Source organism: Epinephelus fuscoguttatus, linkage group LG19, assembly GCF_011397635.1.
Source record: "Epinephelus fuscoguttatus linkage group LG19, E.fuscoguttatus.final_Chr_v1".
Taxonomy (NCBI): domain Eukaryota; kingdom Metazoa; phylum Chordata; class Actinopteri; order Perciformes; family Serranidae; genus Epinephelus; species Epinephelus fuscoguttatus.
This window is the reverse complement of record NC_064770.1, coordinates 25,633,787-25,659,887: the sequence shown is the minus strand read 5'-3', so window position 1 is coordinate 25,659,887 and position 26,101 is coordinate 25,633,787. Positions and strand designations below refer to the sequence as shown.

Genomic DNA, 26,101 nt, shown 5'->3' with positions numbered 1-26,101 from the left:
CATGATTCTAACTCCTGGTAGTGCCTGCATGTGTGGCAGCATTAGTTAGATCGTGTAAAGTTTTGGATCATGTGCTATTAAGTCTGTAATCAACCCTGATCACTTGCTGCAACTGTTCATGCCAAAAATATAACTTTGATTGCCTGAGTGTGAAAAGCTCTGTGACACGCCCCACCCAAACTTTCCTGAGCTATGCTGCAGTGAAAGCAGAAAACTCCACACACCCAACAGGGATTTTCTCCATGTTTCCACTATGCAATCAGGCAGTCACTTAGCAAGTGAATGAGTGATGAATTTGCTGTTTATAAACATGATGCTGCCTCACTTTATATGAAGAAATAACTCATTTTAAATCACAAAGAACAGATTTTTATTTTATAAACATTTGTGGTTATGTCATTAAAAGAATCTGCGTTTGTATAAGCAACCTTTTGTATTGCGGTGGTCGAGCCGGTAGATCAGGACTGCACAGCAATGCAGAACTAGACAATGGCTGCTGGTATCTGCAGAGGGGGAGGATCACTCTGGCTCGGAGCCTAAATGTTAAAGCAGCTCTGTCCTCCTTCAGTTTCTCCTCTTTTACTCTCACGTCCACTTTGTCTGAGAAAATCAGGCTGGATAAGTTTCTCTAAATTCTGCTCATACTCTGAATGGAAGAAGTGATGCACGATTTAGTCACTGGCACAGGACAGAAAGTCTTTACGAGCCGCTGAGACGTGGAATGCACAGAGAGGCCTGTTATCTGTATCATCATCATCACTCCACACCTGTCTCTCTGTGTCTTCCTGCACTGCCACACATTCAGCGTGTCAGTCCAGCTAATGGTCCGAGATAAGACGACCCCTCCTGGGGGGGGTTTCTTGCCAGGAGTGAGTCATCTGTCTTCAGCTTGGAGATCACTGTCAGCTGGCGAAAGTCTGGCATTGTGTGGAAGAAACTGGGAGACTTTTTATCACCTTTACCGCTGTTTGATCCTCTTCTTCCATGTCTTCCTCTTTTGAGCTCTCCTCGCTTTCAGAGTGGTGGTTGCCATTTGTTTTGGCGCTCTCTCCGTTTTCTACTCGCCTGTCATTGGTAGAGGCTTTCTTGGTAGCACTGACCTCCTCCTCTTCCTCTTCCTCTTCTTCTTCAGGCAGGCACTTTGGATCTTCATCTTGTCCACCATCACTGTCATCTCCCTCTTGTTTCTCCTCATCGCCACTGCCCATTCCTTTCTCCTTGTCAATCATGAAGAAAGGCTGAGCAAGAGGAGTGGTATCCATCTCTTCATCTTGGTCCATGCTAGAGAGGATATACAAACAGATATTAGAGTCATAAAGTCCAAATTATCCTTTGAAACATGAGCAGTATGCAGTCGCTCCAGGGTTTCACAGGCTTTTTTGGGGGTTGTTGGGACTTGAAATGTCTGATTACACATCAGTATTTCTAAAAAACTGCAATGCATGCTGCAGTGACATTGCAGGAGCAAGTGAAAATTGCAAAATTGGTTGCAATTTCTTCTGTGCAACTTCTTCCATTGAGAATAAAATCGTACTGTTCCGGATTTAACTGATACTACACTGATGCGACCACTAACTGTGCATGTTTAATTCAGCTTGATTCTTTCAGCCCGAGCAATAGATGTAGAAGAAGATGTAGAACAGATGTAGAAGATTCTTCCACCACAACATCACACACGGTGCAAAACAGTTTACCCCCGCTTTCGCGCAGAACATCAGGGAGCTGTCTTGCACTGTCTTTAGTGGTAATTTTTGTTGGTAAATGCCAGACATCCGTGTTGCACGTCTGCATCTTCACAACCAGAAACACAGAGGGTAGATTGGTTAAATTTTTGGTTGGTGATTGGTCAAATTTGCAGGAAAAGTTGTGGTGACTGGACAAACTTGCAAGGCACAGAGTTCAGGGATTGACTTTGCATTAATTCTTGCAACGGGACACTGCAACATCCTGGAGAGGCTGACTGTGACACTACCATGTATCACGTATACAAATATCTTACATTTACGGGTAACGATGCATCCACAACTTTTCTGTTTCCAGATATCATTTACAGTAACCATCTTAGTATCAATTTCACCTTCCAGTACACTTGACTTGGAAAGCCCAACAGTTGATTCAAGTTCTTGTAAACAGTCAAAGCTGCAGCGTGCCAGGTTTAATAAGATGAATGCTGCTCTGCCACCTTCTCCCTCCTCATGTGAAACAGAAACACAACCACAGTCTTTGTCTTTTGCTCGACACATCGACTGTATCGAGGAAATTGACATATCTTATGTCACATTCGACCTACATAATGACAATATCTTCTTACTGAGCAGAAGAAACAGAGTGGTGCTGAACGCAGCACTGATTGCTGTTTTTGCTGTAGTCAGTGGAGAAAGACGAGGAAGTTACTGAGCTCTAGTCTGTGAGCTGAGGGTTAAATTAAGTGTGTGAGACAAAATGGAGCCAGTCTGGCAGCGCAGCAAGGATGCCAATGCACGGGGATCCAGCAAAAAAAGTTGAACCAAACCTTTAGCGTGACTCAGTGTGACGTCATCTGGCAAGGTGCTGTGCCAGCTGATCATACACATGCAGACAGATATTCCTGCACAATTAAGGCTGTCACAGTGAAGGAATTTCCCCTGCAGTAATTAAGGGTAGCTCATCAGCACGATATGAGGTATTACCGCCATTTTCTTTTTTTGTTTTTACAAATTACTTCATTTATCCTGATTTTAGCACTTTGTAAATCAGCTTTTCTGTTAGGATTGTATTGGGTATACTGCTTAAATGACAACAATGACACAATACTTGTTCATTATTAAATGCAGAACACAGATGGGCAATGAGCCATAGTAAGGCACGCAGCATGTTTTCAGCTGTGACGCTTGGTCGCGTCTGGTTGCCATGGTAAGAACATGCCTGCAAGTAAAAATGTTGGCACAAGGTAGAGTACTTGTTTTGGCACATGCTCTGGATGAAGAGAAGGCTGAAGTGAAAGAGGGAGTAGATACTCAGCGTGTTGTCACGCCACTGGCCTTTGTAGCAAAGTGAAAATAAGCAGCACTCCCACTGCAAAGAATTTAAAAAATATGCTGGCCTCATGAATAAAAGAAAAACATGAGCGTAGTGGTTGTTTGCCATCCCTTGTAGCTGACTTTGTCAGCAGCACGGTATTGCAATATTGTCAGCCGTGTGCACAGTGTTTTAGCATCTGATAAGCCTTTCAATGTATTAATCTGTTACATACATGTAATCTGCCTCCTGGATCATATTTCATCATAAAGATCACACCGCCACCAACGCAGGCCCAGGCGTGTTCCTGGTCTGTACTCTCACCTGGATGGTCCTCCTGCCACTCTCATCTTCTGCCACATGTAGTTCAAGAACATGGACGCCTGCAGCAGTCTGCCAATCCTCTGCATGTGTCTCTCTGCGGAGAGCAAGAAGAGTGCACAGTCATCATTTCAGCCATAACTTTAATTAGGAATAGCGAGAGGAACCCGGCAGTAAACCTAGGCTCCATATCATCCTGTCATTCATTTCCTTTATATGAACTACAGTATACTCTTTGTATCTTGTGTTTATGTTTAGACCCTCCCACAGAAAAGGAAGTAGAGGACTCACTCTTGATTGAATACCTCTTTCTGTTTCTCCAGTTTACAACATGCTACAGTCAAAACCCTGCTGCCAGAGTTTTCGGGTAAATGATTAAGGGTTTTTAACCGCCTGGAAAACGCGAGCACCATATCATAGCCTATTTACCTGAAATCCTGAATGCAGAGTTGATCTTTTTTCAGGCACTGTTATTAAGTGTGTGGGCATATCATCCGTGGGACAGACGTAAAGCTCTGGCAGCCCCGCACCAAAACAATCAACTTTTCCGTATTTACCACAGACTGATATTTACGGAAGAAGGGAAAGATTGGTTTGTCCCCGTCATGTGACATGCTGTGCACGTTGCTGCATTCCAGAAGTTCAATTGGGTTTATCTCGGCGCTCAGCCATCACGCCCTGAAAAACAGGCACTCGGGAATGCACATGCTCTGGCATTTGAGTGCACCTGCTGCGCGTCTACATTGAAAACAACAAATTTAAGGGCACAAAAAACACGTCATGTGTACGGCCCCTATATCCTATTCAAACCGAAATAGCAATGTAATAGGATGTAATTTTGAAAAACTGTGACACTGTACTATTTCATATTTATTCATGCATCAATTCATCTCATTTCATCATAACAGTCGACCTGGCCTACATGAAAGAGCAGCGTGTATTGTGACTGTGTCCAATGTTATGCTGGTCAAACATTGATCTTATACAGTGAATAATACAGAAGAAACTTAAAAAGAATTACATACTGACGTGCAATATTACTCTAAAAAATCACAATTAGATTACTTTCCCATAATGTTCATCCCTAACTGGCTTTAAATTAATTTCATACTAATGGTACATGGGTATGCAGCACTGTATTTTTCACAGCTTACTGGACCTTGTAGGTCACCGTGTGCCACCGAATCATGACACACCTATCTAATAAAGGGTGTTAAATAGAAAGCTTCAGGGCACCAGGGAATTTCCCTGCCGTTCTCCTTTTCTTTACAGCAGAGTGTGTGCAGTGACCGCAACGTCACAGATGTCTTAAATCCAGTCTTAAAGAAGTCTTTGGCACTTGTTATTGCTTTTGCAACTGAGATGATGATGTCATTCTTATTATGTCATCAATCCCAATCTCAGTTTATTTTTCTTTATTATTAGTGTATTTTAGATTTTTTATATTTGACATCAAGCAAGCATGGCAATTACGATAAATTTGGGCATATAACCCGAAAAAAAAAGTCTATTAATACACTTCTTTCTCCCCTGCCTGGCACATACTATTTGTCTCAGTTAGTTCACACACACACACACACACACACACACACACACACACACACACACACACTTGGCTGACCTGTGTACGGGATGAGTCCCTCGAGGTAAGTTCGAGCACCCTGGTACTGAAGCAGCTCCTCAGGCGGCAGGTGTGTGAGGAGCACCTGGAGGACGGCCTGGGCATCCTGACAGTTTCTGGCGTTGGTGTTCCACACCACACAGTAGCGCAGGAGCGACTCTGAGTGGGGTTGAAGTCATAACAGGGTCGAGTGTGGGGCAGCAGCCAGTGGTGAAGGTGGAAAGAGAAGGAAGATAAGAAATTATTACTCCTAGTTTACTTAAAATCCCTTTTAGAAGATTAGAAGATTGTGGTTTCTGTATTCTAGCATCAGAGAGGCTGAAGGACATTACTGATCTGTTACCTTTCTGATCCACTCGAAGTTTCAGTACCGTCTTCTCTAACAGCTCGCGGCTATCCTCCACCTGACGGATCGCTAGAAGCAACATAGAACAGCATGTCAAACACAGTTGTCTTTAACATATACAAGTCTGCTCACACCTCACCTGGGAAACACCTTGAGGTAAACATCTCTAATAATTATTATGCTATATATCTCATTAATAATCATGTTCTCACCTATCATGATATATAATTATATAATTAACACTGGCATGTGAAAACTGTAGTGTAAACAATTCACTGTGCATGCAGGTTTTTCCACTGAAAAACCTGCATGCACACACCTCTCTTTGACCCCATTCATAATCTTGCATGACTGGGTGTGATATAACTTTGCATATTCAGAACAAAAATAAGAATGCACCTGGCTTTTGTTTGACACGTTTACTGAATGGCAGGCATGCTGATCCACCCCATACAGGACTGCATAAAATGTCTTACAGCTGTAGCTTCATGTCAGTCTTTTTATTGCTTGTAAGTCTCTTTGAAAAATAAAGATGAATTTTTTCCACTGTAAATCATATTTGTATTTTATTTAAAAAAAATAATAATAATAATTTTACTAAGATTTTTTTAAATCACTATTGCCTTCTTTTAATTTTACTTTTTTAAGTTTTAATTTAATTTTTTTGTGACTGTTTTATTTACATTTATTTATTTTTACTTTTTTATTTTATATAGGTATTTGTTTATTTTTAAACATTTCCATTTCTTTTTTTACATTTATTTCTTTTAACATTTACATTTTATACATATATTTGTTTATTTTTCATTTATTTTTACATTTATTTATTTATTTTTTGTTACATTTACTTATTTTAGATTTATTTATTATTTTTACATTCTTTTTTTACATTTTTTTTAACATTTACATTTTGTACATGTATTTGTTTATTTTTCATTTATTTTTACATTTATTTATTTATTTTTTGTTACATTTACTTATTTTAGATTTATTTATCTATTATTTTTACATTAATTATATATTTTGTTTACATTTAAAAAAAATGTATTACATTTCTTATTTTATTTCTTTTTGTTTACATGTATTTATTTTTTATTTTAACATTCTCTTCTTGTTCTTCTTCTAAAGTCTTTTTTACTTAAATTTTAGTTACCAGTATTGCTATCTCTCTAGCTCTCCAGGTATTTGACAAGGTATATTTACTTGTCCGGATACGGGCATTGAAACTTAGACATTGAATACCCAGGTCATGTATGCCGTAAAAAAATTCAATTAACAAAACTGGAAAAGTGAAGATTTTTGGAAGTCTGGACTTAAGACTTATGGCTAAATGTCATGTTGACTACTATAATACCACTTTAACTGCCTTTTACTTTGCAAAAGTGAAGAAGCACGTACAGAAGTTCAGAGGGTTCACAACAGTACAAACACTTACAGTATCATTATAAACAGTCTGTGATACCTCCCAGAAACCTGCGGTTGTGTTCAAGGTCATGATGGCTATGCAGTTACACATCAACAAAACGCCAATATGCTTCTTTGTTTTTGAAACAGGACTCTGTGTCATCATGGGACGGGACAAAAGACACCAAACATTTGTGGAATCCAGGTCATTTTTGTTTTTGTGTTCAGACTGCATCAATGCTCGGGTGACTCAACTCTTAAACTTGAGCAGCTATCCACACTGACAGATGACAGATTGATGAGACTACCACGTGTGAAACAATGAAGGACAGAGATGAAGTGTGTACAGAGGAGATATGATGTTAAGAGGGAGAAACTACTCAGTATAAAATTAAAACCATGTGTACACTGCGTACAGCATGCAACCAGTAAATGTCGGAGCATCCTCGTAGCCTCAGGGACACTTCCCCTCTCTTTTTCTCCTCATTTCCTGTCAGCTTCCCAGTGTATGTTAGTCAATACACTGCAAAAAATGAATTTCAAGAAAGTAAAAAAGCCTTGTATCAAGGAAATAAGTCTTATTTTTTGTCCAAAAAGAAAATTAATCTTGTCAAGCAAGTTTTGCACTAGAAAAATAATCTCATTTTAACAAAGTACGGCTAACTTTTTCTTAATAAGATATTCCAGCTAATTTTGAGCTAGAATGAACCAGTAACAGGGTATAAAAATGTTTTACAATAAAACCATGACAGTACGACATCTTCTCCCTCTCAGGGGTTACTGTGACTATATGTTTTTAAGTACAATTATGATTTCACCAATGTCCTAGTTCAGGTCAAAGTGCGTATTACTTGTGATGTTTTTCTAATCCTCTACATTGATTTGTGTCATCTAGACTTCAGAGGATCCTGATGGTTTCCTGCGCCAACGACCACTGTCTTGTCCAGTTGTCATTGTTTCTGAGGGCAACTGCATGATCGCCATTGGAAACATGCCAGTGACCACCTTCAACATTGAGAGGTTTAATGAGGGACTGCTCTACCTCATGGCATATTACTATGCCCTGCACCTCACTTACCCAAAGTGTATTTCCACACTTCTGTCAGTACTGCAAACAGAAATTCTCCAAGACTCCATTCATGAGCAAGATTTGACCCCTTCCTACAAAAAAGTCCTTCATTAAGTGAGTGAGTCTCTTTGTTTCTTCTGTGTGTTTGTTTCTTTACTCTGCCCCACTCTCTATCTGATGTAAGACTTTCAGAGAAAGTCAATGTTCTGTTTCAGAAAAGGTTCATCACAGTTAGCCACATTTGTGGGTGAAATTGAAAACGTTTCCTGTGGGATATTGTGCAGTGTCAGCTGCTGCAAGGTTATTTTAATTGTTATTGTTGTTATTTAATTGTTTGTTTGTTTATGTAAGTGTCAAACACCATGTTTGGTGCCCAGCCCTCATGGGCTTATTAGACACTTTAGACACTTTGTTATGGTATGCTGCTACAATAGCTGATTTTTTTTGACAGTGAGGTTATAACTCAAATCAAAACTGGCTTTTCAATCTGTCAGTGATAGATCTGGAATCTGGAAGTGGTATTTGATGGATGTTGAATTGAGCAATTTTAAGTTAATAAAAATATTAAAAATGAGAATGTTTTGGTGTCTTGATTTAAGACAAAGTCACTTATTTTTATAATGCTGTTTGAAGAAATTTTGTCTTATTTTAAATACTTTTATACTTATTATTAATCCCAGATTAAGGTGTCATTTCTTAAAGTTAACTCAGTCAAGAGACCAAAATTCTAATTTTAAGTAACTTAATCTTAAATAAGTGGGTTTTCATTGCTTGTTATAGAAGAACTTACTTAAATTTAAGATTTTCTGTCTAGTTTTAAGGCCCATTTTAGTCTTTCAGAGGCAAGAACTTTGTGCTTATTTTAAGAATTCTTGTCAAGTAAAAAAATCTTACCCCATTGGCAGATTTTTTTGCTTGACACAAGATAATTTGATTGAATTTAAGAATATTTTGCTTCTTTCTAGTAGGTCTGTTTTTGCAGTGTATGAGCAAACATGCCCCAGAAATGTTTTACCTTTGATTACAGTGAGCACAGTGTGAGGCTGGTCCAGTGAGATGGCGAGACCCAGGGCTTTCAGGTACTTCTTCTCATGGAGCAGGTTGGACAACTCCTGCTGCCTTCAGACACAACACACACATCAATCACATTAACCGCATGGTCTCAAGGAAAGTTCAGCTGTTATGTACGACAACTCTCCCACAAACTACACAAAGTCAAGTGTACTTGACTTGTCTGGACAATATCAACTTCCTTTGCAACAATAACGAGGTGTTCCAGCATCATTTACTCTATGAAATCCTGACTGAAATTTGAGGTCGCGATATGGCCAAAATCTTAAATCACATTATATGTAATTTTATATCATGGTAATGGTATATTTCACAGTACAGTAACTGTTCGGTAAATTTAGTCAAGAAATGGTTTAAAGTAACCAAACCATACTATACTAAATCACATGTGATTTTACTTAGATTTTTTTAAATAACTATTTCCTTCTTTTAATTCTTTTTTTATTTTAATTTCATTTTTTTACTTTTTATTTTTTACTTTATTTCATACATGTGTTTGTTTATTTTTAAAGGGCCAGTGTGTAATATTTGGCATGGCTTATTGTCAAGTCTGAATCTGAATCTTATACCCATTAATATGTTTATATAAGTGTATAGTCGCTATAAAATAAAATTCGTTTGGTTTTCGTAGCCTTATAATTATGCTTTCTATATATATGTATATATGTATGACTATATATATATATATATATATATATATATATATATCAAGGGCCTTGCTTTAGAGAGGTCGCCATCTTGCGCCGCCATGTATGTAAGGCAGACCGAGCGGACAATCCAGCCAGCCAGAGAACGCGTTTCGCGTGTATAAATGAACCAACAAAGACAGCGGAAGGAAGGAAGAAGGAGGAGGAAACAGCAAAGAGTGTTAGTAGTTCGTCGATAGAGAGTAGTGAAAGTTTTTTTAGTTATAAAGTTTGCGAATGGACCACACTTACCACGCAACAGGAGAGAATGAACCCGAACCGTCATCTGCAAGGAAAAGAAGACACAACTTCGGTCCCTGTGATGCACTCTCTGTGGCGCTTTTCCTCCTGATGATGTATCTCCCCAACGATGGTAGCAGTAGCACCGAATCCCATTCTGTGCAGCAAAATGGGAGCGGAGGATTCAGCCTCTCTTCTTGCCCGCTCAATGTACTCCGGCTCTCATCTTTATGCTCCGGCTCAAACAGGTATGGCTCTGAGTCTGTGTCCACTACAAGAAACTCTTCAAAATCGCGTTCAAAGTCGTCCACTGCAGCTACTATAGTCCGGAGATATTGCTAGGCTAAATAAACAACTGAGCTCTGTTTACCGGCTACGCTGTCAGTCAGTGTGCGGGCTGGAGATTGGTGGAGCAGAGAGAGGAGGGGGGTCCCCTCTAGGTATTGTAAACGAGTATGTGTTTATGAAGTGTGTGTGTTACGCTAGAAGAGTCAGAGTTTGGGACGGAGTCTTTTACCCCCTGGAGTGTTACCATTGTTTTTGGAGTGCTCAAATAAACTGGCCTTTTTCCCGAACGCTCCTCTGGTCTCCTGCTCGTGAGGGATTCATTACAATATCGTTACATGGTTTAGATTTCTAAATAAACATTCACCTCGTCGCTAGATAGACCTACTCCCGAAAAACTCGTGTCTGCGCAAGGCTTTTTGTCCCTACGAGGCCACCGTCATTTACCCGACGGGAGGGGTGAGCGAGTGAGCCCTGCAATCTAGAATTTGACCACTGATGTCACTGTTTTCAACCCATTTTACACACTGGCCCTTTTTATATTTATTATCTTTTTTTTTCTTTTTTTACATTTATTCATTTTGTACATGTATTTGTTTCTTATTCTTTTTTTTAAATTGTATTTATTATTTTTACATTTATTTATTTATTTATTGTTAAATTTACTTATTTTAGATTTATTTATCCATTATTTATCTCTTATTTATAATCCAGCCCTAATTTGCCTCATAGCCTGCCCTGAATATGGCTGCAAAGGTAGAAAAAGTTTTGCAAAGTCTCCGCGGGACACATTTCTACCTTTAATGGCTATATACCTTAGTATGGCCTAACCCTACCTGATAATAATTTACATTATCTGTTACCCAGGCTGGCGTCAAAAAGATCGTATGTCTGAGTGTCTTTGTCGGTGAGCAAACATACACAATCATTAAATACATACAATCAGTCTGTCTAAGGGATGAAATTCCCTTCTTCTTATCAGAACACACACATATAGCCCCGACCTTTGCCAAGCGTGACCCGTGACCCAGTGAGGTCCACCTTAGCCTAACACAGTCTCTGTTTATTTATCTGGTGACTGGATGTTGCAAAGAGGGGGACTAAAGTCAGGCCTGACCTCCGACAAAAACACGACAAGACCTTGTTTGTCCACCTCTTGAGTCTGAGTCATCAGCCAGAGGATGGAGGGCTGGATGACATCAGCCCGCTCTGGCCTTGTTTACACCTGGTGTTAACATGCATCCCTGTTTGAAGTGACCCATATGTGACATCATCCAGAGAATGTGTGGGGTATGTTTGGGAGATGGACCCATGGAACAAGGGGCGTTGGTCGTTGGGATGACAGGCTGTTATACAGACTGGCTTTTGGTCCACTGGCTCTATTAGCAGCTGTTGATGGTCGCTGTGTGGATACAGCCAGTAGAGGGGTCAGGAGTGGTGGGGCTGCAATGTGGAGGGTTTCATGAGCAGTCCCTGCAAACCTTACAATGCACAGGGCTTTCCAATATGTCTGATGGCACCTCACGACAAGCTGTCACGCCAAGTAGGCAAGCTGTCCCCGTCAGAAAGCGTCTGGCAATCTATCGGCTAGCGACTGGGGCAGCCCACTGCAGGAGTGGTACAGCAAATAATGTTGCGTGTAGCTTACTTGAGTATCTGATCTTCCTGCTTGGCCTGCTCCTCTGCCAGCTCCACTTCAGTCACGTCCTAACAGCAGACAAAAGAAACAACAACATTTTTGTGGTAATGCGTTGATCCCTGCGGAGAGATTTCCCAATTCCTCAGAAGAAAGTGAAAGTTAAGTAGTAACTCAAGATTTTGCTAAAGGGTGCTTCAGCAGGTCGGATATTTGCTGACACAAACACCGAAATCTTTAACGTCACCTCCTCACTTGGTTGATGCAAACACTGACCAAACAAGCTAGAGAGCACTGGCAGGTGATTACCAGACATAGGTTTTGAAATACAGTGATTTATAAGTTGTTGAATAAATAATCTTATATTTCTATTTTATTTTATTGCTTTTATTTCATGATTTAATTCTGGGAATGTCATTCAACTACATCCAAACAACAGAGACTAAAAAGCACCAGAAAACACTGGAAAACTGTTCATTTTCTTAAACTTGCAATCAATACTTTAATCTGGGGCAGTCAAACAATACTTTTTTATTCACAATATATAAAAAAGTAGTGTTTGACTTATACCCTGCCCTGAATGTAGCTCCACGTCCTCTGTTCAACAGGTGACGATCAATCCAATGACACTTACCACCCACACAGAGATGTTAGAGTCTGCTGAGCCAGTCACCATCTTGTCATCTTTGCGGCTGGCGTGGAGACCCCACACTTTGTCCTGGTGGGCGTCCAGCGTCTTCACACACTCGTTTGTCTTTATGGTCCACAGCTTCACTAAACCATCTGAACCACTGAGGACAGAGCACGATTAGGAGAGCGGAGTTACAACAGAGTTACAACGGTCAAGAGTTTTATTTTAAAATGCTACATGATCAAAAAGCAGAGAGAGACAGAAGGAGGTGGATGTTCCAAATCTAAACAACATCCCAATTCTGATGCGGCTCTGCAGAAAATTTGTTTCCAGCTATTTTGACATTGAAAACAATCACTACTGTTGTTTAATCGAGCAAATCTGGCAAATATTGTCTGGTTGGAGCCTCTCAGGTGAACGTTTGCTGCTCTTCTGAGATTTATATTGTTGGTTTTTGGACTGTTAGTTGGACAAAACAAAGCATTTGAAAAATGTATCTTGAGCTCTCAGAACTTTGGACATCTTCTCTCACTATTTTCCCCCTTGACCCCTGAAAATCAAAGATTCCAACTGTCAGTCAGAAACCCTGCAGTCAACTTAGACTTTTCATGTCAAGCAGTCTTTCTCTTTTTTTGTCATTCAGTGTGCAGTGTATTTCTAGGGACGTTTCTAGCTGTGGAGTGAGCGCTCCCTCCTTTACACTGCTCTACAGGCAGCTGCAGACTCAGACCCAGGGTGAGCGCGATGGAGGAAGCTGCCCGGAGGAAGAGATGCTGTGCCTGGTCAGGCTCCAAGGTAACGTTATCTTCTCCTATCTGCTGATGTGGTGAATTTACAGCCCACAACAACTTAATACGATACAGACTCTTGATTTATTTGATATCTAATGTCAGCAAAAAATGGTACACGTCCCTGATCTGTCGTTAGCCTCGTTAGCATGCATTAGCTCAGAGGGCTGGGACACAGCTACTGTTTATGTGTCAAGTGTTTTCCTACCATGCTGCAGATTGAGCATAATTTCCTTAAAGTTTGCCGTCTCCAGTCAAACACCAAAGCAATAGAAAACTGTTAAAATGTCTTCCGCTGGTTATAAATATGCCACCATGCCTGCGGCGAGTTTCTGTTTCACAATCTTTAATCTTATTAGCGAGCAAGCATTACTAATACGTGTTCAGAGCCCCGGAAATGGATCATGACAATCAGAGATAACATGATAAGCATCAGCTTCAGCTCAGTTTTCCTCATGCACAGCACAATGTGAGGCTGCTTGTTTTTCTTTTACTGACTAAGGAGGTGATTTTCGAAGGTGTACTTTTATGGAGAAAAGCTTTGCATGAGAGGTCGGTGGGGTTACCTGGTGAGCAGCTGAGTGCCTCGGCTCACGAAGATGACCTTCAGAACTGATGCATCGTGACCCTCGAATGTCTAGAAAAGATTAAGAGTAAAAAAACAAATCGTTTCAATCACAAAAAATATAAATATTACAATCAGCTATAGGAAAATAAGTAATTTAAGTAACTCATGTGGCTGTTAATTGTTATCTTAAAATGATTTCACACTACAACACCACAGAAAATCGCCTCATGAATTTACAGTGTGAAATATGACATCACAATGTGTCTTACAGGTGTGTCAGTGTGAAATCAAGCTTTTCACTGATAAGGGAACTTATCGCACACACAACTAATGTACTCAATCACCTATCACATTCTGTGATAAATGAAACTGTGCCATGTGTGTGTTAAACCACGGGGCCCACCTTGAGGCAGCTGAAGTCCTGCAGACTCCACAGTTTGGTGGCTCCATCTGCGGAGGACGTGGCCAGCACCTGGTCCACAGGAGAGAAGCAGACGGCCCAGACGCCACGACGGTGGCCCCGAAATACCCCCAGCAGGCCCACGGCTCCTTCCCCTGCCAGCGACCACAGCTTCGCTGTGCGGTCCTGGGAGCCCGAAGCCAGCAGCTTGTCATTGGGTGACACTGCTACGCTGTTCACATCCTGGAAGAAGGGAGAAAAGAAAATAAGGAATAGGAATCTCTAAGTTGATGAAATTTTAGTAGATGTAAGTTTGACGGAAGAAATTCATTCATAAAACGTGAATGGAAAAAAAGGCGTGAGGGCATGCAGTCACATTTCTTCCAGGAGAAACGGATTCGCTAAATTCCTCCCACTACACTGCCACCGGTGTCACCTCACTGCCGTGACTAACATCTTACATTGTGTGTGAAATATGATATTTCCTTAACGGCTTACATGACAACAAAAGACAAGTTGAGTAACCAGGCGCTGCTGATGGACAGATTGTTGTATCTTACATCTCCAGTTAGCAGGAAATTATGGTGTGTTGAAATTTTACTTGACAGAAACTTGCCAACAGAAATCAGTTCCACTGGAGCTCTGGACTTCCTTATGTAAAGAGTGACTTTTCACAATCTGTTCACAAAGACATGGCTGGAGACTGACTCACCTGTGTGTGTGTGTGTGTGTGTGTGTGTGTGTGTGTGAGACAGGATTGTTTAGTCATTACCCCAAAAAATATCATAGTTAGGATTCTGTCTATCAAAATTTTACCTTTTTCTCCTAATAATATGCATGTGAGCTGGCATTTGAGGTACACTATTAAAAAAATCCTGATTTCTTGCTCATGTTTGGTGCAGTAGCGGAGGAAGATTAGAGCCGTACCTAATCTAGTTTACGTATGGCATACGTTTGAATCCCAGATTATAAGGAAGTGCACGGACATTGCCCTCTTCACTAGAGGAATGTGAAAACACTTCACTAGTGACAAACTTTGCACAAGTGGACATAAACAAAGGAAAATCATATTTTTGAATAGAGGGTCTTTTTTAACTGCTTATTTTTGGATCAATACGTTTATTGTTTGGTTTATAAAAAATGTTTAAAAATGAAAAATTCCCCACGACTATTACCCAGAGCTCAAAGTGAGACCTTTAAATGTCTTCAGAAAACTCAAACGTGTTCAGTTTAATGTAATTTAAGAGCAGGAAAAGCAGCTAATCCTGAATAAAGTTTAAACATGTGAGCATCTGCATGAAATCGAAGTAACTTGTGTGCTGTGGCAGCAGTGCCAGTGAAGAAAGAATGAAGCTACACACTATGAGTGACACTAAAAGAAACGATAACAGCCTCTAGAAGTGGTCAGTGCTGAACAGTCGGGCTGTTTGTGAATATCAGACACATTTGCACTGCAAGGAATAACTGTGCACTCTCATTACAGAGCCTTTTCTCTCTCTACATCAGTCCAAAAAAAAAAAAAAAATCAGCCTTAACCTGACCTGACCTTCTTTTGTCTAAAGTTTGACAAGTTAATCTTTTTCCACAGAAAGAGATTAACTGAGCTGTTTCTGAGTGGGCAGAAAGATCTTACGACAATGCTGTGACGTGTCAACACCAGCGATAATGAAGGAAACCAGAACTCTAAAAATCCTAAATTAAATAAAGGGGATAAAATGTCTCGGATTTCATCCTCTTTTTATTAGCAAAGGATGTGAAGACAGACCGCACGGTTCTTTGCTGTCGCCTCTGAATTTCAGAGATCACTTGTTTAATCACCTTACATTGTAATACCTGCATTGTCAACCACCTAAATTTGCACAATTAGGTGTCAACCACCTAAATTTGCACAATGTCTACTGTGGAAACAGCTCTCTGTGGTAGTACTGGGACTAAACTATCATTCCACTGCTGTGTGTTTTTATTCTAACACTTATATTCCCTATCCCTATGTGTATCATTGTCTTTGTATGTGTTGTGTAATAAGCTACTGGGTGCCTCAATTTCCTTTCTGATTAATAAAGTATCTATCTCTCTATCTATATATTTTCACCGGTTTGTATTTCGGTAAAGACAATCACAGTGATGCATGCTTCTGTTGCCAAACGACTACATAAAAGCACAAATGTTAGTTATTTGCCAGCTTGACGATCATACCTCATCATATTGAAAAGCTGTCAAGTTTTTCCTGTCACTAAAATTCACAGGAGCCACTCTGACACACCCTGTTGCTGCAATAAATCTGTCACCTCAGTAATTTCTTACATTCTAATTGCGTCTGTGGAGCGGCCGTTTCTTTGATGTGAGCATGTGAAAGCTCACAGGATGGTTTTGGAGAACATACTGTGCAACCGCAATCTTAAATTAATTATGACATAGTATCTAATGAAGCATGTCTTTTACATGAAACATGCTATCAGCTGCAGGTGGATCGCAGGGCTTTTCTTCTAACTCAGAAGTGTGTATTGCTTGTACCTTGTCATGTGCCTTCTCTGTGGCACGGGGGGTCAGCTGATGTACGTCCTCCCCTGCTGTAGTCAAGTCTGCTGGGAGATCCCACACCTTCACGGTGCAGTCCTGACTGCCGGACACTACGAAAGACGCTTTCATCCTGGGCACAAACAAACAAAGATGGAGGATCGTTACATTTCCTTTGTTTACGACTGATTCCCGTCTTGGCTGTTTGCCTGTGCGACTGAAGGAGAGTTACCTGGAGCAGGTGATGGAGCCCACGGCGTTAGTGTGGCTGGAGCCCTGAGCCACACAGCGCACCTGACCGCTGTCGCTGTCCATCTGCCACACACGCACCGACCTGTCCTAAAGGCAAAGACACAACACAAAATTATTGTTGGCTTAAATGTGGTTTATTAGCATCTTCAATTATAAGACGTGTGTTGAATAGCATGCAGTTCAGTGTGCACAATCATTAATTCCTTCATTTTGATTCTTTGATTCTTTGAGTCTGCGGTGTTGTTGAACCGTGCAGACAAATGTGCTCACCTTCGCACAGCTCGCAAAGAGAAAGCCTTTTTTGAACACGTCCAATGAGAGGACAGTATCTGTGGAAGATAAGCAGATAAAAATAGCAGTGAGTGTGTGAGCATGTAATTGTCTCTCCAACCTGCTCAGCAAGTCACTTTTTAAACACTGTGAAAGTGAGATGACCTGATTGTGTCACGTCTGAATACCTCTGGAATCTGGTTCCTCTAATGACAGATTCAATTCTCAGAAATCCTGGCACAGCTTATAGAGCCTGTATTTTGAAAGTCTTAATTTTGGTAGCTGTGTTTTTAAAGATGTATATACTTACTAATGTATGTATATGTTTTTATTCTTTCATTATTCTTTATTTATTTTAGTGTCTTTTGCAAAATCACAATCTGTCAGCCTCGATACAAAGCAAATGATGTTTTTGTCAAGTAAGTTCGTTAATATCAGTGTGCAATATATCTATAATTGTAGTAAGGTTTTCACTCCTGATCACACAGGTTCCTCCAAGGCAAGAAAGATCTACTGCAGCTTTTAGAAACTACTGCAAAAACCTGCATTAAAAGTCATTACAGTGTCTAACAAAGAAAAAATGGTGTTGAAATGTGAACAAGACAGAAAATCGAATCAATTCAGAAAAAAATATTGATGACACATCCATCATCTTTTGTTTCTTTCTATGTAAACTTTCTGCCCTCTGGCGCACTAACAAACACACTGCTATGCATTTCACACATGTGGGTATTTGCATATGCGCGCTGCCCTCTGCTGGTGACTGACCTGTGTGTCCGTACAGGATCTGGCAGCTGTTGGTGAGCAGCTCGAACACCTTGAGCTGGCAGCTGTTGGTCGCCACCACGATGTGGCTGTCGCCTTTACCCAGAAACTTCACGTCCAGCACTTCGTCATTGTATCCCACAAACTGTGAGAGGGACAGACAGAGGAGGAGAGTGTCCATTAGCGACCAAGATGTCTGGGGAGAATATCTATATAATAATCCTTAAACCTACTTTTCTCTCCAATCAACCCAAACAAACGTAAATGTAAAATCGTATAACTGAGTGTGCTTTACTGTACTTTACTGTAACATTATTATAAGTGCTGGATCTAAATATCCCGCTCATATGTGTCCTCAGTACCAACCTGCTGCTGTGTGGTGAGTCCAGGCAGCTGGTAGAGTACAATGTTGTGTTCTGCTGTGACTGTGGCCAGCCTGGAGGAGGCAGGCAGGGAGAGGAGGTACGTTAGACTGCGGGGATCATCGTCCTTCTCCTCCTCCTCCTCCTCAGAGACAGCAGTGGGGGTGGAGGAGAGGGTCTGCGCATAGACACAACGCGCAGTGCTGGCCTCCCACACTCGCAACACACCTACAGGTGAGGAAGGGAGAAGAGATGAGTGACGGAGACATTTAAAGCAAAGCTCTGAGGTGTTGCTGTCCACAAAATCTGGACCCATGCTCAGCAAAACACATTAGATGTTAAATCACTTCAGAAACCTTTGCTGCCAGCTGTGATGAAATGCAAGTCTTTGCTTTTCACTCCAATCTCAGACAAGTCCTCATTCTTAGGCAGGAGCACAACGCCCTCCACAGCCTGCAGAGAATAACAGCACACAGAAATGAAGCTGCAATATTTTCCCCACAAGACGTATTTAAAAGAAAGGAATGAATGTCTCTCAGTTCTCAGCACTGTTTTCAAAGTCTTACCTCATAGACCGGCACAGTTCTCTTTGCTTTCTGAGCCTTCAGGTCCCACACTGTGCAGATCTTGTCTCTGCCAGAGCTACAAATGAAGAAGAAATGTATAAAACACTGATCATTAGAAACCTAAACACTTAAAATGTTGCGAATGACAGCCCGTCTATTGAGTAGCTGAGTGTACCATACCTGACCATGGTGTCACCATCTGGGCTGAAGCAGAGCGAGGTGACAGCGCTGTAGTGGCTCTGCAGCACGCACACACACTGACTGGAGCGCAGGTCCCACAGACGGATGCCACAGTCCAGAGAGGAGGAGAAGAGCTGCAGCCTGTCGATGTCTGGGTGGAACTGGACCAGGCTGCAGAGATACACAGTCTTGTTACTGAATTTACTCTTTATTTACAAAATCACTATCTTTCACTAAATCTAAATTCTTAAACTTTCAGAGTAACCTCTTTGGTTCCATTTGCCTTGTTAGTATAATTCGTTTGGACTGCTGTTAAAGTCGTCAATCAAACACTGGTGCGCACCAAACAACTGAACCGAGACTGCTTGAAATTTTTTTTTACCTCAGTCCATTTCCAAGCAGACTCTGGTTTGTGGTGTGAAAGCACATCAAACCACCCGCAGGACTTTATGATAGCAGATGTGATTTTAGCATGATTTCAAAAGCTAAACTACAAATACATCCATCTTCTGATTGGAAAATCTGTCCACGATCTTATAACTGATCCATATAAAGGTAATGTATAGCCTATAAACTATTTGTGCTAATGCATACGTAACCACGGTAACACATATGCACGTCAGCGAGGGTATTTTCTTTGTTAAAAAGCTGCTTAAACTGCCATGATTGTATCTGACTCCATGTACTTTGTCAGTTCATTAAGTCCATTAAAAATGTGTGACAGTGAGCCACAGTAAAAAGCCCCAAATTACCACTGTATAAGATCACTCTGTCTCTGTGTTAGTCATTACTCATACCATGCAGTTGATTTGCAGTCTAAAAATACTAATAATGTTTACAATCAATTACTTCTATGTGAGCTCTTTGTGACACCAAAGATAAATACTATACACTTCAGAAGCATTTAAGTCCTGTGTAACCATCTGTCAGTCACTGAAATTTGATCTTGTCACGTGGGTCCTGATGATGCAGGAGGACAATCACAAAGTTGTCCAATTAAGCAGTTACCTGTCAATCTGTATAACTTCATGTTTACACCTCTCTGCTCATTTGTATAAAGTCAGCCCAACCGCAAGACACTTACTCTAAAAACAGTCCAGTATTGGAATATCTGAACATGTGATTTGCTGGTCTTCAAATTACATCAAATCAAACAAAGATGATATCCTAATTGATAAAGTCGTTGCAGATAAAAAAACAAATGTTCTTTAAATGCCTAAAGCAATTCTTATTATTTAACCTTCTATTAATTCCTCACTTTAGCAACGCTGATTATTCAAGAAGCAGGCTGGATACTGAACTTCCATACACATGAAATGTATTCATAGTCCCGAGAGTTGACATTTAATGTCTCGTCAAATGCAATCTTATTCATCCTTCTGATTTATTAAATAGCTTCTGATTTAAATCCCAATGTTGCCATCTTAGACTATTTCATCAAGACAAAGATAGCAGTACTGCCTGTCTTTAGACTTCAGCTTCTTTTTTAAATGACAAAAAAAAAGCTTGCGTAGAAAAATGTTTCTCAAAGTAAGATACGAAAAAGAAAGTAGGAATGACACACTGATCGTCCCTTTTCCGAGTATTAAGGTTTTTTTTTAACACAACTTCTGTACATACGTATTGTCAAAAGCGTTTCTTGTTCTTATATACGTGAACTTACTGTACAACGCCAGATGACCCTTTAAGATTGTGGGTGCAGTACTGCTTCACCACATCCCAGAGCTTTATAGTGCCATCACAGCCACCTGCAAGACAACAAGAAGACAAAACTCAGCAAACTGTCCACGCAGCAGAAATCAGGCAGAAACAAGGGACACAAAAGACACAAGTTATTGTCATTCATCGCTGACCTGTAGCCAGGAGCGTAGAGGTGGAGTCAAAGGTCATACTAGCCACAGGAACAGTGTGAATGGCCCTCCAGGAGCGAGTGCACTGAGCTTGCTTCCAGTCCCACTGCTTCAGCAGCAGAGCTCTACTGGCTGTTACCAGCATCTGAGGAGGGGACACAGAGCAGAGACAATACTCACATACTTAATGCTTTTTTATGGGCTGATATGATGAATTCACACCATGAGAACTGACTGAAGTAACGACAGGCAGCTGAAGTACTTTTACCTCATCATCACAGCTGAGTGCGAAAGATGTGATGTCCTCTTGATCATCCTGCAATTGAAATATGGACAGACAAGACACAGAGGATGATGACTGTTACAAACTAAAGAACTGAGAAATAATGTGTGTTTAGATATTTGTTGCAATGAAATGTTCTTACACTTAATTCTAAAATATTTTTCAGTATTTTGTCCTATCATCAAGAATATCATTATCGCAAAATATCCTGAAATATAGTGATATTATTTCAGAGGCCATATCGCCCACCTATAGAAAGGTAAACACGCATACAGTGTACTCACATGCTCAACACAGTGGACAATCTTCCCTGTGCTGATCTCTAAAACATTGACACGTGATCCACAAGTGCAAAAGATGAACTTTTCATCTTTGCTGATCTGAAAAACAAACAGACAGAGAGGTTAAAGGGTCAGCTTAAAGCATAATTTTTGACCATATTTGTTTTAATCTGTCACTTGTAAGGGACTGTTCATTATTTATGAGAGGGGAGTGGGTGGTACAGAAAGGGGGAGGCATGTCAAATAATTTTTTAAACACTGAGGGGGAGACTTATGTCTTATATTTTGGCATAGAGGACTGGCATACACATGTAAATAGCTGTATTTGTATATATTTTTTCCGTTTATCATAGCCAGAAACTATAAAAACAGAAATTATTATTGGATTTTCACATTTCTGATCATCAGAAAAAAACCCCAAACCAAATCTGAGCTTTAAGTGGCGATATTTCATCAAAATCCCAGGGAGAGTTTAAAACCAGGGATTTTTTTGTAACTCTCCAATTTTTAACTTTCAACTTTTGAACATCAAAAGGTAAGTTTTAAAATCTAGTAACTAATTTATGGTGGAGGGAGGGTCATACATTTTTCCAGTCGCTTAGGGAGGCTCAATAAAAAATATTTGTAGATTTAGAGAGGGTCACGATTCAAAATTAAGAAAAAAAGCCACTCCCCTGCTCTTATAGGTACAGAACAGTCCCTAAGTCCGCCGTGTTATGGCAGTGCAATATTAAATCACTGGAGCCCTTTAGGGACAATTTCACACATTCATTTTAGCAACACATTTGACACAAAACACACGTCTGAAAACTCACCTGCACTTTTCCTCCTTTGTAAAACGGTTCAATCTTGCTCTCAACAACATAACTGCAAAGAAACAACAGGAATATAACTACAAGTTACACCAAATTTCACTGACACTTTAGCCTAGCTTGTGTTAGCCTGCTAACTAGGTTTGCAGCCTGCACGTGCGACGCGTTAAAAACTTACTTTGTTTTGAACTGAAGGTTGGTGTTTGCCATCTTGCTCACGAGAAAGGCCAAAACCGAAATATTTTGGCAGCTATGGTGATGTAAATTAACTTATTCCTCACTTCGCACGTTGGCTGCAGTCAACACATCCATCCCGCATGTTGATACCCGAGTCGCACACATTGTACGTCATCGGAGCGCACTGGGCTGTGATTGGTCAGAGGGAATCCCACTTCTATTGACAGCATGTAAACAGATAGAAATGCTATTAAAAAGCGTGTAAACTAGCATTTTAAGGGGAAAATAAGCGTAGAAGTATAAAGGGTGAATGTTTTTTGATAAAGAGAGTCTCTAAATTCACTTTCATTTTTAAATTTAGTCCGCGAGGCTCACAACAATAGAGCCAGCCGGAGCTATTCATGCTCAAAAGTTCCTGTTTGACGCGTGGAGGCTGAGCTTTGATGCTAGAACAGCAGGGAAAGGACGCGCTTCATAATGAGCGCCATTATCTGCCCTCCGTTTTCATAATTTACTGTTTTCATTTGTCCGCACACACACACACTCCCTCACACCCACACACACACACACACAGACACACAGGCAAACGGTCCCTCCTTCATGTTTTGTCAGGAATGTTCATGTGTGTGTTGTATTGATAACGCGGGTGTGTGACTTGTGAGTGGACCGATATGGAGTAAACCAGCGCCGGGAATGGAAACACGGTGAGGAGAGGAGATTGTCATGGTGAGTAGACAACAGCTTTTGTTTTATTGTCTTAATCTTAAATGTATTTATCAATATTGTGTTATAAGTGTGATGCTATTAGACATAACAGCTACTTTTCTTATATCTCTGGTGAACTCTGAAATTTCCTTTCCTCAGAAATACATAATCCTGAGTGAGTTTCATGGTAATTTATTTAAATTGAATATTAGACCCAAATAAAAAAAACAATAAGAAAATAATGCCATGTGTTTACTACCTCATGTTTTGTTGTGGAAAAACATATTTAAAGAATTACACCTGCTTTTCGTGATCATGTATCAGTCATATGACTTTCCAGAACAATTCTGTTTGTCATCTGTTGCCTTTATGTTGAAAACACTGTGGGCATGTTGCAGCCAACTGTGGAGCCATGTTTTACAAAAAAAAAATGCAGGGGACACAGTTTGTCTATCTTCTCACCTCACACAACTCTGCCCTTTAATGTCTCCCTGAAATAAAAACAATACTTTATGATAACCCGGAATATTTATTTGGCCACACTCAGGCGGACCCAGAGGTGTCAACACAGAGCGGGGGCTATGACGTGGAGCTGTTTGTGGACACTCCAGACTACGATCTGATCTGCACCATATGCCAGGGGGTCCTCAGGTGTCCAGTAAGAGCCGCATGCCACCACATCTTCTGTAAGAAATGCATCTTACAGTGGCTGAAGAGGTACAAAACATGGATGGAAAAAAATAGTATTAAACCATACTGTATTGGATTGTTATTCATGTCTGGTCCAATACGGAAGAACAGGACTAACTGTTGTTTATCCTCTATAGGCAGGAGACCTGTCCTTGCTGCAGGAAGCCTGTTAACCCGAGCTTGATCTTTGTCATGTTCAAGCTGAGCAAATCTATTGGACGCATGAAGATCAAGGTAGGAAACTGAAAATAGAAGCTGTATATTTATAAATCATAGTCAGAGTTATGTAGTGTAATTGTGACAGCTCTTGTTTTAGTAATTCAGTGGCTACATTAGTACTTTGGGAGAAGGCCTAAAAAGTGGCCCTTCACTATCTCTTGAAGCTCTAGGGAGGGGGTCTGTAAAGGGGTCCACTGTGGGTTTTACACTGGGTGTTTATCTTGTCTTGTGAACTGGTTCATAGGGCGTATTCATGTGGTTATGGTTACAGTCATGATGTGACTGTGGCCCTTTAAGTGATAAATATCTGCAGCTATAGCAGTTAAACTAACATTCATTTCATGATCAATTAATACATCCATCTTTTTTATCATTAATATTTTATTTAACTTTTTAACAATACACAAGAATTTTTGAAAACTATAAATACGCACCACAATCTTCTCTGATCCACGAACAGCAAATGGGCTCAGACACTCAAAATGTGTGCAACACAGCACCACGCAGGTGTATGATTCACTTCAAGATACATCAACTCCAGCAATACTCCAAGTAGCTTCTCCACTTGGCCACATATTTCTCCGTCATGTCCTTGGAGCTGAAAGAGATTTGTTTATATGATGCAACTTTTGCCAGCTCTGTGAACCATTCCTTCAAACACAGCTCACCTGGTTTCCTCCTGTTTCTCATTATAATTTGCTTTCCCACCATTACACCGGTCTGACTTAAGTACCTGGCTTCATAGTGAGATGTCATTTGAGAACATACAGCCTCGGGCAAAACTTTAAGTTAGTCCGAGTAATGTTTTTCACTTTCATGAACCTTTATCCATCATGAATGTATAAAAAAGCCATCCATAATTTTTTTTTAGCTAATCAATTAATCAATTATTCTGTAAAATGTCAGAAATTTTGTACTTTACTACATTTCCGGGGTAAATAATGTACTTTAAATATCACTACATGTATTTGACAGCTTAGGTTACTGGTTACTTTACAGATTGGACATACAAAATAAATGATGAGCCTAAGAAATATGATGTTTGACTTTTCAACAGTTCATAAAATAGTTAGAATTAGATCCACATGTGCTGAAAAATGCTACTTACACATTTGTGTATCAGTATTTATACCTGAGTAACAGGCCCATAATATATGATACTATTAAACTCACTGGGACCATTTTTCAATAGATGATGAGTAAACTTTAAGTACACTTTGCTGATAACGCTTGCATAGTTATCTGCTTGAATAATAAAGTCACCCAACAGTATTTCCAGTTGAGAAGTGTGCTGCAGATGTATGTGTGTCATGTGGCATTGATTTCTTTCTGTTTCTCTGTATCTGGCCTCTTACAGTGCAAGAATGAGATCCGTGGTTGTGCAGAGACCTTCTCCCTCTCGGAGCAGTACTGCCACAGCATGAGCTGCCTCTACGAGCTCATCCCCTGTCCATACCAGGGCTGCCGGGCGCAGCTCCTCCGCAGGGACCTGGACACCCACGCACGCCACTGCGAACACTGGCGTCAGCCATGCCACATGGGCTGCGGGACGATCCTCTCCCACCGCACCCAGGCTCAACACAACTGCTACAAGCAGCTGAGGCAGGAGTACGAAGTCAGACAGAGGAACCACAGGGCCATCGCCACCGCCCTGCAGAGGAAGATGAGGAGGATGCAGAGCACCATGGCCCACATGAAGAGGCAGATAGGGCTGATCTGCGAGAGCCTGGAGGTGATGGACGACCTGCACGAGGTAGAGGAGGAGGACCTCGGAGAGAGCAGTGGCAGCTCTGGGGGGACTCCAAGTAGCAACAACAGCAACTGCTGAGGGACGAGTTAGTTAGTACTGCTGCTGGTTGGCTACTGCTGTGTATAATATCTGCATGTGTTCATCACTTTGAAGGTGTGTGTTTTTAGAATATGGTACATGATTAAAAAGAGTGAAATTGTAACAATTTTTGTGCTGTATTTTCATCTATTTTGTAAATAAATTATTTAACATCTACACTGTCATCCTGATGATCATTCAAGAGGAGAGTTTCATTTTTCAGCAAGTTTCCTCAATAATGCAAAACAGGGCACTATCAGTGTGCTTACTGAATAAATACA

The 26,101-nt window shown here is 40.5% G+C and overlaps 2 protein-coding genes across 2 annotated transcripts; one reads left to right on the top strand and one right to left on the bottom strand.

Annotated features, from left to right (window-relative positions):
* Positions 1-346: 346 nt before the first annotated feature.
* tbl3 (transducin beta like 3) lies at positions 347-22,527 on the bottom strand. The gene is made up of 23 exons (XM_049562419.1): positions 22,380-22,527; positions 22,205-22,256; positions 21,393-21,488; positions 21,094-21,141; positions 20,829-20,970; positions 20,639-20,723; positions 18,976-19,146; positions 18,796-18,871; positions 18,586-18,682; positions 18,234-18,457; positions 17,871-18,012; positions 17,103-17,161; positions 16,813-16,919; positions 16,578-16,713; positions 14,067-14,306; positions 13,662-13,732; positions 12,311-12,467; positions 11,689-11,747; positions 8,774-8,877; positions 5,283-5,354; positions 4,940-5,098; positions 3,322-3,415; positions 347-1,281 (listed from the first exon to the last, which is right to left on the bottom strand). Exons 1-23 carry the CDS (start codon positions 22,409-22,411, stop codon positions 903-905), a joined length of 2,802 nt encoding a protein of 933 aa, XP_049418376.1. The 5' UTR covers positions 22,412-22,527; the 3' UTR covers positions 347-902.
* Positions 22,528-22,947: 420 nt separating this feature from the next.
* rnf151 (ring finger protein 151) lies at positions 22,948-25,995 on the top strand. Its single transcript, XM_049562466.1, has 4 exons — positions 22,948-23,104; positions 23,631-23,800; positions 23,911-24,007; positions 25,350-25,995. The coding sequence occupies exons 1-4, from the start codon at positions 23,102-23,104 to the stop codon at positions 25,818-25,820; spliced, it is 741 nt and encodes a 246-aa protein (XP_049418423.1). The 5' UTR covers positions 22,948-23,101; the 3' UTR covers positions 25,821-25,995.
* The last annotated feature ends 106 nt before the right edge of the window (positions 25,996-26,101 follow it).

Excerpts from the sequence above, each read along its gene's own strand:
- rnf151 (XM_049562466.1), top strand. Across the intron at positions 23,801-23,910 it reads ATCTTACAGTGGCTGAAGAG|GCAGGAGACCTGTCCTTGCT; the intron begins GTACAAAACATG and ends TATCCTCTATAG. Across the intron at positions 24,008-25,349 it reads TTGGACGCATGAAGATCAAG|TGCAAGAATGAGATCCGTGG; the intron begins GTAGGAAACTGA and ends GGCCTCTTACAG.
- tbl3 (XM_049562419.1), bottom strand. The coding sequence starts at position 22,411 with ATGGCAAACACCAACCTTCAGTTCAAAACAAA. Across the intron at positions 12,468-13,661 it reads GGCACTCAGCTGCTCACCAG|TGGTTCAGATGGTTTAGTGA; the intron begins GTAACCCCACCG and ends CTCTGTCCTCAG. Across the intron at positions 5,099-5,282 it reads ACTTCGAGTGGATCAGAAAG|AGTCGCTCCTGCGCTACTGT; the intron begins GTAACAGATCAG and ends AACCCCACTCAG.